Consider the following 17788-nt stretch of genomic DNA (forward strand, 5'->3'; position numbering starts at 1 on the left):
ATTGTAGAGTTTAATACTTTTAACCACTGTATTACAATAAAAGTATAAGATCCAGGTCATGTTAACAGATGTACTGTTGGGATGATGTATTATTACACATCTCACTGGCTGATAACTGAAATGCTGAACTTTGCTGAAGTGTCTTTTATTCTTTGCCTTGAAAACAGTGTCCTGAATTTTTTCAAAAGAAAGTTTTGTACTAGTTGTGTGTTGAAAATTAGTGTAATAATTAGAATCGAATGCATGATTACAAGCCTTGACCAAGACATATTACGGATGTTACTTTGTTGTTTTAGACTGTATGGCTTGTTGTATTAAGTAGATATAATGTTGTGGTTATCGCTGTTAACCCATGTTGGTTCTTTAGTGTCAAGGTTAATTGACATTTTCAATAAAATAAACAAAGTGGGAAAAATATTTAAAAGGTTGGTATCAGTTACATTTTTTTAGTATTAGTATTAGTATTAAGTATTAATAAATTAGTACTTTTATTCAACAAGAATGCTAAAAATGACCGTAAAGACATGTACAGTTTTTAAAAATCCTGAAATAAAAAAAACTTTTCACTAAAAGCAGTAAATCAGCATATTAGAATGATTTCTGAAGGATCATGTGACACAGGAGACTACAGTAATGATGCTGAAAATTCATCTTTAGCACCACAGGAATAAAATACATTAGAAATTATATTTAAATAGAAAATAGTTATCCACAGTATTTCTCTTTTGATCAAATAAATATAGTCTTGGTAAGCATAAGCATTTTTTTTATTAAAAAAAAAAGTTTAAATGGTATATGTAATTTAGTCTGCAAATTATATTTTATATATACATAAATACATAAACATAATATATGGTGTTTATTTGAAAGAGGTGATATCATCATATTCAAAAGGGAAAAAAACTATTCAAAATTCAAAAAACTGAAAAACAATATAAATGAATAAAGATACAGTTGAGGTCAAAAGTTTTGCAGAATCCGCAAAATGTTAATTATTTTACCAAAATAAGAGGGATCATACAAAATGCATATTGTTTTTTATTTAGTACTGACCTGAATAAGATATTTCACATAAAGGATGTTTACCTTTAGTCCACAAGACAAAATAATAGTTGACTTTATAAAATTGACCCCGTTCAAAAGTTTACATACACTTGATTCTTAATACTGTGTTGTTACCTGAATGATCCACAGCTGTTTTTTTGTTTAGTGATAGTTGTTCATGAGTCCTATGTTTGTTCTGAACTGTTAAACTGCCTGCTGTTCTTCAGAAAAATCCTTCAGGTCCCACATATTTTTTGGTTTTTCAGCATGTTTGTGTATTTAAACCCTTTCCAATAATGACTATGATTTTGAGATGCATCTTTTCACACAGAGGACAACTCATATGTAACTATTACAGAAGGTTCAAACGCTCACTGATGCTCCAGAAGGAAAAAACGATGCATTAAGAGGCAGGGGTTGAAAACTTTTGGAATTTGAAGATCAGGGTAAATTGAACTTATTTTGTCTTGTGGGAAGCATGTAAGTATCTTCTGCAGCTTCTGAAGGGCAGTACTAAATGATAAAACATGATATTTAGGCAAAATAAGAAAAATGTACACATCATTCTGTTCAAAAGTTTTCACCCCTGGCTCTTAATGCATTGTGTTTCCTTCTGAAGCATCAGTGAGTGTTTGAACCTTCTGTAATAGTTGCATATGAGTCTCTCAATTGTCCTCAATGTCAAAAGATGGATCTCAAAATCATTCAGTCATTGTTGGAAAGGGTTCAAATACACAAAAATGCTGAAAAACCAAAGAATTTGTGGGAGCTGAAGGATTTTTCTTAAGAACAGCAGGCAGTTTAACTGTAACTGGGACTCATGAACATTTAACTATTAATTTCTCTTGTAGACTATATGTAAACATCTTTTATGTGAAATATCTTATTCAGGTCATAATTAGGTCAGGTCAGGTCATAATTAACATTTTGCAGTGCAAGGTGTATGTAAACTTACAGACATCAACTGTATATCCATCTGGAGAAAAATCACATGACATCAATTTGTTTTTAAACAAGAAAATAATTTATTTCTGGAACACAATAACCATTCTTGTAATAATAAATTATTCAATCACACACCATTGGTTTTCCAAATCAAAAACACACCAGTGATTGAGATATTATGCTGCATGGGGTTTTGAGGTCATGAAAAAAATGACACATTCAAAATCCAGCCATCAAACACAATAAACCATGATTAGAATGTGGGTCAGAATACTAGGAACAGATTTGGTGATCTTCAGTGAAATAATCCCTCACAAGTGGCATCGGGCAGTGTCAATCTCAAAGCTTTGTGAATATCCTACTCTATAATTCTGCAAATAGATATTTTTTTAAATATATATGGCCTTTCACTTTGCTTTTATAATTCCTATTTGTGATTGCAGCATGAATGAAATTCCTCTAAACTCCATTTGACACAATATTTTTCTTTGAGCTATTTGTCTCAGTTTGGCGTGGAGAAAAAGAGAAAAAAGTCAAAGCATTATTGCTGATCATTAAGCAAATCAAAGTTCCCTGGTTTCCATAAACCATCAATATATTACAACATATTTATCTTTTGACCTGCCAATGTGAGTTTGTTGGTAGTTTTCATAAGCAAACATGGTGATATGATGCATTGAAACATTCACGTACATTCATTTACAGTCATACTTTTGTACATAATAGAATAAAAATAACATTGAAATTAATGTAAAATACAAAAAAAAACAACAAACAAAAATTTGGTTAATGTTTGTAGAAGATGTACAACATAAGCCCGTGTTTCTGTGCAAAAAAAGTAAGTGGGAGACATTCTGAAAGGCAAAATGGATCGACTTACAGCAGAGATTGAATTTGTGCTGGTGCAAAAGGCCAAATAGATCCGATCACCGGAAACAGCCGAACACTTTACACCCAAACGGGAACTTTTAGACTCTTACATTTTCAACACCATTTTTGCTGTTTTCCAAATGTTCAAAAAACAAGACAAGAACAATTTCACTAAATACAGGGACTAAAAGACACGAGAAAAACGTAACAGAGGGGATCAACTTTCTCTTTCAACCAACAAATACAACATGTCTGGATGGGATTTGATAAACTGTATCAGCTGAGAGTTGTTGGGTGTGAAACTGCACATTCACCTCAGTGCTTTTACATCCGACAACCCACAGGGGGCATCTTTTAACTGCTAACTGGTAAAAAGTTTTTTGACACATAAAAGTGCTGTTGACACTTTCTCCTTTAAGAAGATGCATCAGTATTAACGGCTGAACACTAATAATGAAGGCAGCTATGTATGGTAAAAATGCACATAGCTCACAACACATGACTGACGGTTTTCGGCAACCAGTGACAATCTTTACTCAACTGTAATGCATACTAAACTTTACACAGTTTTTTTTTTTTTTTTTTTTTTGGTCAAGGAGTGGCTTTTTCCAATTTTTTTTTTCCCTTGAAAAAGCAAAAAATAAATATTCTTTCACAGCTGCAGCATGATGATAAATCTCACAAAATAAGATCATAAATCTCACAAAACTGGTCCAGAAATGGCAGAGTAATATTTCATCCCAAAAGTTTGGGATCAGTAAGATTTTAAAGAATTTTTAAAGACATTTTTATGCTCATCAAGGCTGCATTTATTTGACCAAAAATACAAAAAAAAAAGTAATATTGTGAAATAATATTGCATTTTAATATAACAGTTTTCTATTTGAAAATATTTTAAAACATAATTTATTTCTGTGACACAAAGAAGAATTTTCAGCATCATTACTCCAGTCTTTAGTGTCACATGATCCTTCAGAAATAATTTATTTATCATCAATGTTGGAAACTGTTGTGCAGATTAATATATACATTAAATTAAAACTTTGGGTCCAATAATTTTTTTTCTTAATTTTTTTCCTCATTTTTTAATTTAGATTTTTACTCAGCAAGGATGTTAAATTGATTAAAAAAACAAAAAACAAAAAACACATGATAGTAAAGACTTACATTGTTTTATTTAATTTTTTTTTATTCAAGGAATTCTGGGAAAAAAATAAATATAATAATAATAATAATAATAAATAAATATATATATATATATATATATATATATATATATATTATTTATTTATTTATTTATTATTATTATTATTATTATTATTAAGCAGCACAACAGCTTTCAACACAAGCTTATATTAATTTCTGGAGGATCATGTGACACTGACAACTAGAGTAATGATGCTGAAAATTCACCTTTGCATCAGAAGAATAAATTTAATTTTACATTTTTTAAATTTTAAATTAAAGTAGAAAACAGTTACTTACAATTGAAATAATATTTCACAATATTACTGTTTTTTTTCTGTATTATTGATCAAATAAACAAAACAAAACAAAACAAAAAAAAAAAAAATCTTTCTGATATACATAGTACTTATTACTTAAAAAAATATTATTTTTACTGTAAGAAAAAAGAAAAATGTTACAATAATGACAAATTATTGAAGAGATGTTGAAAACTACAAAGTAAAGTGAAAATGTGTTTAAATGTCAATGTCAAAATGTACAAAAAAAAAAATCCTTAAAAATACGCATAATTTTCTCAAAACAACATACAACTGAATTTTTTTTTTAATTGTGTGGTGAAATATTACCTGGCCATTTTGTGAGATTTATAAATATGTTTTCCCTAAAACACATCAAGTCTAACTGCACTAAACTGCTGTGTTAAAGGTTTTTAGAGTCCGTGTAAGTCTTTGGAAACAACACTTTAAATGTTCCCTTCAAATTTAAACTGATATCTTATATATTTCCCCTCTGCATTTGATTTTTTTAATGGGTAACAAGAAGAAGATCAGTTCCATTTCAGACAGTCTCGAATCCAAGAGTAAAGAAACACATAAATTCGTCAAGTAATCGCACAAAACAGCGAAACGAAAAGGAACAAGATAAAGAAAAAACCTAAAACGACACAACAGCACAAATCCCTTAAAGTAACCAGTTTTCACAGACGTGCACCATGAAAAGCACTGTTGTCTCCCACTGGGTCCCAAATCAACACGTTACACAATCTAGATCTAGCAACTTCAACGCTTCTCCACAAACACGAGTCAATACTGCCGCAAACAGCGCAGTGCTGTTCTCCACAGGAGCAGGACTTCAACAGAATGGGATTTGCCATCTAAAACTGGGTCGTAGTGCTTGTGGGACAGCCCGCAAGTGAGGACAGCCAACACGTTTTGGTAATCACGAGGGATCATCGAGTTCGTTCAAGGCTTGCTCTCTCCCTCTTGTTGTTATTTCTCATTTCTAGATTTTACGTTGTCGGCTAGTCTCTGTAATCTCTAAATGACAACATAAATCGTATGGCAAATGTTATATAAAAGTGCTAAACAGAAAATAGATCGACTAGGAATGTGACTTGGATTCAACCGACAAGGCTTCATGATTAATGAAGTTTCTCCTGTCACACTATATGGTACACTTGAAAAGGTCTAGTTAGTTTTAAAATACGAGCGACATGAATGCTAGCCTGTGCTTAAACGGTTACCAGACCAAAAAAATTATATATCAAACGATAATATGCACTCAAACAGCGCGCCGGTCGTATCTATAAGCACACAGTGCCTGCGTAACACTCGCTTCCCATTAACTCATGTGTTATGTACAGTAAAGTTTGTGTTGGTTTAATAATCTGGCTGGGCGAATCTCACAAAGATGGTCAAGAATATGTCTAGGTCATATTTTGATCCAAAAAACAATGAAAGGAGGGATTTTTTTAATTTAAGAGAAATTAAGCTTATCTTATTTTATTTGTGGATCATTAGATTTCTGCATTGTGACAAAATTCTCATTATCATAAAATAAAATAATGTTTTTTGTATTAAATATATATATAAATTTAATACCAAAATTAATAATCATGGTATTTGTTGCACTACCTTTCATTAATACAGATTTACTGTATTTTAATATTTTGTAAAAAAAAAAAAAAAAGAAAGAAAAAAAGAAAAACAAAAGAAAAACATGAGGTTCATTATTGAAAAAAGGAAAATGACTTCAAAAAAACTGATATTTACCAAAAAATGACCAAAAACAAAACCAAAAATAAGGGAAAATGTGCTTACACAGTTAAAATGCTGAATATTTTTATTGTCTCAAAGCTGGTCAACAATATGTCTAGGTCAAATTTTGATCCAATAACCAATTAAAGAAGGAAATTTAATTCAGCTAAAATAAATTAAGCTTATTTTGAGGACTATTAAATTTCTGCATTGTGACATGAAATTCTCTTAAAATTATCTTAAAATAACCTCATTCTGCTCAAAATAATGTCAAAATTATTTAATAATAAATTATCGATTTATGATTATATGTACATTTTGTATGTATTTTGTGTATAAAATATATATATATATATATATATATATATATATATATGAGGCTCATCACTGAAAACTAAAATATATAAAAAGGAAAAAAACAAAAACAAAACCATAAAAGGGAACAAAAAAACCAAGCCAAAAAAAAAAAAAAAGGGGGGGGGGGGATGTGCTTACATTTTAATTAAAATGCTGAATATTTTAATTGTCTCAAAAACAGGCTTCTTCTTACTTATGCAAAATATTCTCTTTTAATATTGTACAAACCTACTATTTTCTCCATCCTATTTGACTTTGATTTTTGTGAGATTCACCCAGCTCTGCAGTGATAAACTTTCAGTTTTCAGTGTCCTAATTAGAGAGCAAGAGATACTGATTGTATCTAAACTACAAACTACAGTAAATCTAAAACGCCGCCATCGCTACACAGGTTATTTGATTGTTTTTTTGGTCATCGAGTGGCATTGTTTTCTCCGTTGGAAAGTCATTACGATTCATGTTGTTAAACCGTGATAAAAAAAAGAGAAACAAATATTCCCACTGACAGTGAACGCTTGAAGATGGTGGTCCGATCCCTCGTGTGCGTGGTGAAAATGTCACGGTGGAGGTGAAACGGAGCAGGGGTCGGTTAGGATTTACTGTCTTGGCATTTGGTTTCGCTGGAATGGGCGCCTTGACTTAGGCACGGCGGTTTTTGTTTCTCCCACTGGCACATGGCATTGGCGTAGCCCACTATGACCTTGTCCATCCAGGTGAGGGGCTGAGGGAACAGCACAGCGCCCTCGAAGAAACCCAAGTGTCCACCGTGCAGCGTCAGAGCGAAGATCACGTTTTCTTTCTTTTCTGAAAGGTGAAAATGAACCAGCGGAATCTCAGAATTGCAACACAAGTGACTAATTGCAAAACTCTAATACAACTATTATGGAAACCTGTTTCTGCCACTGAATAAAAAAAAATAAAAAAGGTAAGTGCAAGGTAAAGTATCTTTTTCACTTAAAATCTGACTTTTTTTTTTTTTTTGTTCAAAATTGCAAGACATAAACTACCAGTCAAAAGTTTTTGAACAGTAGGATTTTTTTTTTAATGTCGTTTAAAGAAGTCTCTTCTGCTCACCAATCCTGCATTTATTTGATCCAAAATACAGCAAAAGCATTAATATTGTAAAATATCTTTACCATTTAAAATAACTGCTTTCTATTTTAATATATATTCTAAAATGTAATTTTTTCCTGTGCTCACAGCAAAATGTTGTAGAATCATTACTCCAGTCTTCAGTGTCACATAATTCTTCAGAAATCATTCTAACATGTAAAAAAACGTTTATCATTATTATTATTATTGCTATTATTATTATTATTATCAATATTTAAAACAGCTGACTTTTTTTCTGGATTCTTTGATGAACAGATCAGAATTTATCTGAAATAAAAAGCTTTTGTAACATACACTATACTATTCAAAAGCTTGGAGTCAGTATTATTATTTGATTTTTCTCAGCTGTTTTCAACATAATAATAATAATAATAATAATAATTTTTGAGCAGCAAATCAGAATATTAGAATGATTTCTGAAGGATCATGTGACTGAAGCAATGATGCTAAAAATTCAGCTTTGAAACCACAGGAATAAATTAGATTTTAAAATATAGTCAAATAGAAAACTGTTATTTTAAATAGCAACACATTTCAAAATGTTACTGATTTTGCTGTACTTTGGATTAAATAAATACAGGCTTGGTGAGCAGAAGAGACTTCTTTAAAAAAAAAACATTAAAAAAACTTTTGACTGGTAGTGTAAACTTGCAATGCAGATTTTTTTCCCCTCAGAATTGCGAGATTGAGACTTTTTTTCCCTTGCAATTCTAACTTTTTTTTTTTTTTTTTTTTAGAATTGTGAGACATAAAATTCCAAGTTCCAATTTAGTGTTAAAAATTCAAATTCTAGAGAAAAAAAAAAAAAATTCTCAGAATCGCAAATTGATATTTCAAAATTCTAACTTTATAACTCACAACACAGTCAACTAGTGTAAAACAAACATTAAAATAAACTCGTTTTTTGTTATCTGAAATAAAGCTGGATAAAAGAAAAATAAAAGACAAAAAAACATTTTGAAATGTTGCCTAAATTCAAGTTACTACACTGAAAAAAAAAAAAAAAAAAACCTGAAATAAAATTTTACAATTCTAGAAAAAACAAATAAAAACGTCAATGCACATAACAAAATTACAAAAAAAAAAAAAATGTAGTCATAAAGGTAAAAAAAAAAAAATGATACAGCATAAAAATTACAATAGTACAAAAAGAATACTAAAATGGCAGTGCATTCAGCCAGTAACTATGAAGGATGAAAGGGAAAATGAATTATTTGTTTACTGTTGCTCTTATTGACCAGCTCACTGAGCAATAGAGCAGTGCAAATATATCTTGAGAGCTACAGCAAAATCTACCCATTTTACCACTGCAAAATATATATCGTCATACTGCCAAACCTTGGTCTGCTGCAACTGATTTCTACATTTCCTTTGAAGAAATCATGCTTGTAACTCTCTACTTAGCCCCGTCACAATAACAACAAAATATTCAGGTTTCCGCTGCACAAGAGATGCTGACTTCCTGACACACTGCCACTGAGCAACTGAAATAACTTTAATACTCCTCCAGTGTTGACCATTAGAATCATCAGAGTTTGTCATAGCTTGCATTATGAGTATATTTAAACAAGTAGAGATCTTATGAATGTCACATGCATGCTGGTGCACATCTATGTGGGGCTCTGGAGAAATTCTGGGTTTTTTTGGCATATGAGGTCATCGTCTAATAAAAGATCAGTTTGGAAATTGGTTGTAGGCGTGTTAAAGTGGTAGGAATAGCAACAGAAAAGACTACAAGAAAAATACAGCCAAACAAAAAGGGTTTCAAATAGGAAAAAAGTACTATTAGGTGGTGCGTTTACAACTTTCACTATTACTCATACTAAAGGTTAGAAATCTGAACAAAGTCTAGCCATGCAGCTCTTGTGCATTCAAGTACTTGTCGGGTGTGTTCACGAAATTTATATATACACTAAATGAATACATGGAATTTGTACAACAAAAATAAGTAAATAAGTAATTATTTAATTTATTTCAGTCTGTTACTTTATTGAGCAATCAAATGTATGTTTTTTTTTCAGATATCATAGATGGTTTCTTTGCAAAATGTAATCCCTGTATCTTTTAGATTTTGTTTTAAATCGCATAGAACTGATGGTTTGGTGTGCGGTGCTGTACCTGCGAGTGTGCGAGGAATGGTGAGCAGTGAGTTGTGCACGAGCGGATCGTCACCAGAGTTCACCAGCAGCAGAGGCACATTTATCTGCGACACAGAGAGATGAACTAGAGTCAGAACCAAGAAGCCAATACATATATAATAATATTTCCTTATAGACTCTCTAAAGCTATTCACTAAATAGCTGTATTATTTTACTCACATTATGAATGTAATGAACACAGCTCTCCTTCTCGTAGTACTCCTTCAGAGAGTTGTGTCCATGGAATTTTCTAGAAAACAAATTGACAACTTGCTATACTAGGAATGCACCGCCTACTAACATACAACATGTGGAAATATTTTCTACTGTAATTGCATTTTAATACATTAACATAAGATATAAATAAATAATATAAACTTTTTTTTTTAAATAATTTATTTATAAGTTTATAAATTATTATTATTATTATTAAAAAAAATGTATAATATACTAATGTTTATTATATATTATATGTTCTATATATGTAAAAAAAAAAATATATACACATTAAAGTACATAAATGCATTGTTCATTGTGATTTCATGTTAGCTACAGTATTACTATAATTAAATAACATCATAAATGAAATACATATTAAATAAACAAAAAAATTATGCCATTAGTTTACCCTGAAGTACTAAAATAACTAAAGTAAAATGAATAAGAACTAAATATTCAATAATAACAAGTCAATAAAATGTATATACATACACACACACACACACACACATAAAATAAGCTTTTCAAATATTTTCTTATAAAATGACAGACACAACTAAATTATATATATTTAAAGAACCATTTACAAACATTTACAAAAAATTAAATTACTTTTTATTTATTTTTTTCAAATGAGATAAATATATAAATATAAAATATAAAAAAAATATAAAAAAAAACTATAAACAGTGATACTAAAATATTTTTTTTTGTTACAAATGTGTTTTATATATATGTAACAAAATAATAATAAACTACATGAGTAAATGCATCATTCATTGTGATTTCATGTTAGTTACAGTTATCATTACATAACATCATAAATGAAATACATGTTAACTGAAATAAAATAAATTCAGCCATTAGTTTACCTTGAAGCACCAAAATTACTGAAATAAAATGAGTAATTTATATTTATATATATATATATATATATATATACACAAATATATATATTTTAAATCATTTTTATAAAAGACAAAAAACACACAACTAAATTAGTAAATATTAAGTCAATAAAAAAACCTATATAAATGATATATAAAAAAAATATGTATTTTACAAAAAGCAAAACATTTAAAATTGACTAAAACACAACTACATTTTCCAAAACTTTAACAAAAATGAAAATTAAAATAGAAAATGTACAAATAAAAATGAATTCAAAATATATATATAAAAAAATGTAAACAATGATACTAAAATAATACTGGTTTGTTACTGCATTACATAATGTTACTGAATGTAACCTTATTGTAAAGTGTTACCATTACCAACTTTTTATTGTGGTAACTATGGTATTTTATAAGAGCACAAACAGCACCAAATCTTTGGCATCCATTTTCAGAGAACATGACCCTTAAAAATTGTACAAACTGTTTGTTTCCTGTGTGGTCTAACCCAAATCTTGAGTCATAAAATATACTTCATATGTTACACAAGAGAATTACAAAAAGCACATTTCGCAATGTCCCTGCACTCACCTCATGATGTTGTCATCGATCTGCATGAGAGATGTGGCAGTGTAGAGCCGGCTCAGATCCGCGTCCACCATTTTAGTGGAGCCCACGCCGAATAACACGCTCCTGTTGAACCACAAAATATAACACTTCGCTGACTCTGTTAAATAGCTCAGTGGTTAGATTTATATTCTCTTACCACTCAGAAGATAGTAAATTTATCTTGTTTTTGTGTCATCAAAGTCAGCACTAGTGTAAGTTATTCTGAGGTCTCCTAATGGCTTGATTGCAAGAGAACACGTGAGCTCAAAACAGTTTCAGATCAAGAGTGAATTTCACAGCCGGCCACTCAACAGCGCTCACACCGACGTCTATCAGATTCAACACTCGGGAGGAGATAAACAGTACCTGTGAGATAAAATGATCTTCTTCATGTTGTCGGCCATCAGGAAGTTATAGAAACGACGACACTGGTCCCACTGCAGAAACGTCTCCTGAGCCCTGAAATACACAGAATACACACAGAATGAGTTTTCATCAATGCTGTTTCCACTATGCAACAGTTTGTTAGTTTGTTTAAATATGTACACTGCCATTCAAAACTTTGGGAACAGTACGATTTTTTCGAAAACAATGTTTTCTCTCTTATTAGTCTCTTATTCTCATCCAAGTTCCATTTATTTGATCAAAAAACAGAAATATTATAAAATCTTATTGCAATTTAAAATAACAGTTTTCTATTTTAAAATATATTTTAAAACATAATTTATTTCTGTGATGCAAAGCTGAATTTTCAGCATCATTACTCCAGTCTTCAGAGCCAAACGATCCTTCAGAAATCATTCTAATACGCTGATTTATTATAAATGTTGGAAACTGTTGTGCTGCTTACTTTTTTACTTTTTAGGACGTGTAATACTTTTTCAGGATTCTTTGATAAATAAAAGGTTCAAAAGAACAGCATTTATTCAAAATACAAGTCTTTACTATCACTTTTTAGCAATTTTAACACAATTCCTTGCTCAATAACAATATGAGTTTCTTTACAGAAAAAATAAATAAAAAGAAAGAAAGAAAAATTAACTGACCCCAAACTTAGAACAGTAGTGTATATTGTTACAAAAGATTTCTATTTAAATAAATGATGTTCTTTTTAATGTTTTATTCATCAAAGAATCCTGAAAAAAGTATCCCAGATTCCCAACATCCATAATAAATCAGCATATTAGAATGATTTCTGAAGGATCATGTGACACCGAAGACTGGAGTAATGATGCTGAAAATTCAGTTTTGCATCACAGGAGTAAATTAGATTTTAAAGTATACTAAAATAGAAAACCACTATTTTAAATTGCAATAATATTTCACAACATTACTGTTTTTTCTGCATTTTTAATCCAATAAACACAGTCTTGAGAAGCAGAAAAGACTTCTTTAAAAAACATATATATATATAAAATTTAGATTCGTATATATAACCAATAAAATTTAATTTTCCCCTTTAAAATACATTTTTCAAATTAGTTATTTAATTAAAAATGTATGTTTTTATAATATGAAATAGAAAATTATTTATTTATTTATTTTATTTAAATTGAATGTATTTAGGTGGAATTTATATTTAATATTTCATACATATCATATTTACAATTGCATATATAAACAAACCAATATAACTAATTTATATTGGTGCACATAATCAATAAAATTCATTTTTCTACATTTTTTACATTCATTATTTAGTATGTTCCTTCAGTCTCTCTGCCACGGAAAATGTCTATACATCATTATATAAGCTTACTTACTTAAATATAAATAATAAAACATTTTAAGTAGGAAATAAAATGTTAAAACATAAAAAATATAAAAATTATGATATGCACGAGCCCTTTAATATCAATGCGTAAGGTGCATTAAAAGGGATCTTAAATATATAATCTGTCAGATAATCAGGCAGAGCAGATTAGCGGCTTTGTAGATTCAGTAATCCTGTCTGAAGGCAGAGCTTGACTGTTTGGCAACACTCTGACGTAGTGTTGTCACGATACCAAAATTTTGACGATACCCGACTAAAATATCACAATAATACTACTGAACCGATACAACGAAAAAACAGAAAAACAGGAAGTTGAATAATAGATGATGGAGATCATAGTTATCTAACCTATTGTTACGTCCCTTATGTTTTATTTGTCTTTGTTCTGTTTTGGGAAGTGTTATATGTGTGTTTCTGTGCAGGATGACGTCTGATTGGTTCCTGTCCTCTAACTCGTGCCCCGCCCTGCTTGGTCAGCTGACTCCCTGCTGCCTATAAAAGATCTCATCATCACTTCCTGCTTCAGATTTTGTGCTCATTTGCTGTTTGCCTCTTATTGCGCTGTTAGTTAGTAAGCTTGTGTTAGAAAGACTGAGATTTTGTGTGTGTTCTTCTGTGTTTAACTGTGAGAGATTGTTGTTTGTCAGTGCATTCGCCAAATATTTGTACCCCTGACTACCGCCTGTTTGACTCTAATTTTGGATTGCCCCTGTTTGGACTTGGTTGCTGATTGTAAATAATTGTATATAGTATTCTTGGGGAGGTAGGGAGACCGACGCCATTTTTGTTGAAACCTTTTGTTGATTGTTTTAGCACAGGGAGTTAGGGAAGTAATTGTATTTTTCTTTTCTTTTCTTTTCTTTTCTTTTCTTTTGTAAATAGGGAATTTGGAGGGTTAAAATATTATTTGCTTTCTGTTTGTTTTTTTGGCATGGTCGGCTCCTGAAGTCAATTCCCCCACTTCTATTTGTAAAAATCATTGTTTTTCATTAAACTATTGTTCATTTGCTTTTAAACTCCTCTGCGTCCTCTCACTCTTTCATGTTGCGCCTTCACCCTAGACGGGGCGTAACACTATTAAAACAAAGCATTTCATCCCCCCCTTTAAAAAAATTAAAATAAAATAATAACAATAAATCACATGCAAGTGCCACCACACATGATTATGGTGAACAACTACCGAGTCTACAGGTATGCAGAGATCTTTGCTATATTGATAAGATAGCTTAAAGGATAAAGCCAAATATTATTTCATGATATAGTAATTTTATTTCACGACAACAATTTATATCATGACACAGTCATTTTTTGTTATTTTATCTTTGTTATTAATAAATTAATAAGGACAATTACAATAAAACAAGACACAACTGAAATAAAGAGGACCCTATGAAATCGGTTTTATTTTTTCCTAAATTCCATTTTAATTTTTCTAGACTCTATTTTAATGGTACCATTATAAAAAAATATTTATCAAAAAGCATGTCTAATTAACTGAAATCATGAAACTTCCAGAATTCAACAGCAATTTATTAAAAGTTTATCAAAATGGCAAGTTTTTAAAACACTATATAATGTGTTTTATTATTTTTCTCAAATTCAGTTTTGTTTGTGAATCTCTGTTTTCCATTAATTTTCTAGATTCTATTTTAACACTGTAATAATCAACAGCATGTCTAATGAATTTATAAAGGATAATAAGATTTGATAAAGAATTCATTTATTATAGGCTATTTATTTCCTTATTTGCATTTGTTGTGTTGTGCATTTACAATTTTCTGGTAAATAAATTCTGGTAAATATTTTTTTCTGGTAAATATTCCTTAAACATTGTTTTAATAATATTTTTATTAGTAGTAGTATTACTATCTTTACATTAAGTAATATAATAATATATTTCTGACTGTCAAGTTTAACCAAACTTTTATTTTGACGGGTTGCTGTGATGACCTTTAGGGTCTTCATTATATGACGATAGTTTCCGCAAAAGAAACGGTAAAATGCTCATGAAGTGACTCTCAGAGCAGTTCTAGAGATTATGTTCATGTACTCATATATTGAGGTGACCGAGGATGCAAACACCGCAAGCGTCACACTTATGTGCGTAACGTTAGTAAGCAAAACTGCGCGTCTGCGCCATTCACTAACACAGACACGCAGAAATACAGCTCTTATTAAAATGCATTCTTACCCAGCTTTAAAAGCAGGGTATCACAATACTTTTTAAGTACCGGTATATCGTGCAACACTACTCTGACAGCAGGGCCAAATGTGCCGACGCACCTCAGAGAGACCCAAACACAGACAACAAAGGTGTGGCCGTAGATTTACTGAAGCCCAAACACATCCACTGCATTCCACAGCTGCTTCTGCGCTGAAACCAACATCACATGCTTACTCACTGACAGTGATGTGAGATGTCACTGTTCCATCTTTAGCTGTTAGAGCTGTTGCTATGGTGCTCTTTATTGTTGACATGTCAACACTGACATCCTTACAGCCAGTGTGCAAAGTATACAATCACTTTCTGGTGGTTTTACCATAGTAAGCTAAAAGTCAAATTAGGTTTACATATCTATTAGCTATAATAAAATAACAGATAACAACAGTACTTTGGCTTTGGTCTACATACTGATGGATGTTGAATATACTTACTACAGACAGCTCACTAGAGTGGCCTCTGTTGCTATGGCTACATCTTCAGGTGAACAGGATTTCTGCTCACGAGCCACTATTTGGTGCCCATTCAAAAGTAACCAGACTGACTTTTCAGTAGAAACCATTAAAATATTTGAAGTTAGTAAGGTGTTTTTATTTTTTGGAAGAAGTCTACGAATGTTAATGTAAACCAGCAAACTAGTTAGCAAGTTTAGCGGCTAAACGCGACTAAATGTGGCTAAAGTAAACAGGCTCGTCACTCCACAGAGAGAAGAGAGGGGCGGGGCGAGCAGAGCTCATTTGCATTTAAAGCAACCTCGAGCAGAATGAGATGATTTTTGCAGAGCTGATTTTAGCAAGCTAAAAAGGGTGTTGTTTTAATTTTTTTAACAAAAGTATATTATAGACTTTTCATTAAGACCCTAAAGAATCATATCAACCCCTTTAAAAAAAATGTAACATTACACAATAATGAATGAATCAGTATATACAAAATTATTTAATTTACAAGTGTGATGTCTGTGATTTTTTTTAATTCACGTAAGCTATAGCTTCTGACCTTTAAGTTAAAACATACTCATGATTTATGACATCAATTACTGCCTTATTTAATCAGAAACACAGTCTAAATGTTATTTGTGTATTTTAATTTCATTTTATTGGAAGTAAGGAATTAGAACTCCTTACTGAACGGCATTAGAACTCGGGGGAGGCGGCTGCTGCTGCCACAGCACATTATATAATTACTGTTGACTCGATCACACTGAACACGTCATTCTGTACGTGCATTCTCAGATTAAATGCACTGATCCGAAACAGTGAATCTAATTACCATTCAGGTAAAACTTTGCTTCAAAAATGAGCCACACTGCTGATGTGATCTAATCACTAGCACACCCTGAGTACATGCGAGTTATTGCTCTTATCAGCAAGACATATCGGCATAATCTTTCATATAGGGCCAATGCTGATATTTACATTTAAAGCCATTATTGGCCGATTCTGATATCAGTCTGATAATATAGTGCATCCCTAAAAAAATGCATTTATTTAAAATATAAGTCTTTAACACATCTTGCTGATTAAAAGCATTCATTTCTTTAAAAAAAAACATTTTGAATTACATATAACTTCTGTAGCCAAATGTTGAAATGTTCCTCACAGAATATGTTGAAATGAAAGTGTTTAGAACTTTTGCCTTCCTTTGGGACAATCCAAATTTGCACACTGTTTATGCCATCATTTCCTACTTACCACTGTATTACCATTACGGAGGCACTATTTTAGCCAACAGAGATATGCTTATACAAATGTACAAACAGTGTTTACTTTGCACGAGTTTTATACAACATGCAAATGTCAAGTGAAGGAAGCAGGTGGACACGATACTGAGACCATCTGTGCCTTTTAAAACACTAACTACAATGTACACACTGTCAGTTCTTATCTGGAGTTCAGTTGGAGTTCACTGACAGCAGTGATGAAATGGTCCAAGTTGTACCCAACGCAAGCTGGCAGCATTTTTATCTAGGCAGTGTGCCCAACCCCGGCTGTCCCACACCCTCTGGAGCAACATCGGGTATTAAGTAGCTTCTGTCTGGGAACAGAGCGGCTCACCTCAGTGCACTGTAGCCCTGGCAGACGCTCACACAGCACAGAACCCGCTCCTGGTTGGTTCGGTTCTCTCCCAGGAACTTGCACACGATGTTCCCCCCCAGACTGAAGCCCACGACAATAAGTTTGGTCTGGGGATATGTCTTTTTGATGAAGCCCACCATTGCCGCAAACTCCCATGTACAGCCTGTGGAAAGAAACAAAAATAATACAACATATTAAAACAGAACATGAAGTTGACTAGTCACCAAAAGTGACTAGTTCAGCATTATAAAATGTATATTTACATCTATAAATTATTATTCTATCAAACTCTGATAAAATATAAAA

At 31.4% G+C, this 17788-nt stretch overlaps 1 protein-coding gene across 1 annotated transcript in view; it reads right to left on the reverse strand.

The window, feature by feature from the left end:
• Positions 1-2045: 2045 nt before the first annotated feature.
• Positions 2046-17788, reverse strand: part of abhd2a (abhydrolase domain containing 2, acylglycerol lipase a) — a 28134-nt gene continuing 12391 nt past the window's right edge. Inside the window, exons 6-11 of the mRNA XM_051114434.1 lie at positions 17462-17645; positions 11779-11871; positions 11395-11496; positions 9872-9941; positions 9672-9756; positions 2046-7244 (exon numbers count right to left, since the gene is read on the reverse strand). Of these exons, the coding sequence (XP_050970391.1) occupies positions 7030-7244; positions 9672-9756; positions 9872-9941; positions 11395-11496; positions 11779-11871; positions 17462-17645 (749 nt within the window). The 3' untranslated portion in view covers positions 2046-7029. The remainder of the gene's footprint in view (positions 7245-9671; positions 9757-9871; positions 9942-11394; positions 11497-11778; positions 11872-17461; positions 17646-17788) is intronic.

Source organism: Labeo rohita, chromosome 7, assembly GCF_022985175.1.
Source record: "Labeo rohita strain BAU-BD-2019 chromosome 7, IGBB_LRoh.1.0, whole genome shotgun sequence".
NCBI lineage: Eukaryota > Metazoa > Chordata > Actinopteri > Cypriniformes > Cyprinidae > Labeo > Labeo rohita.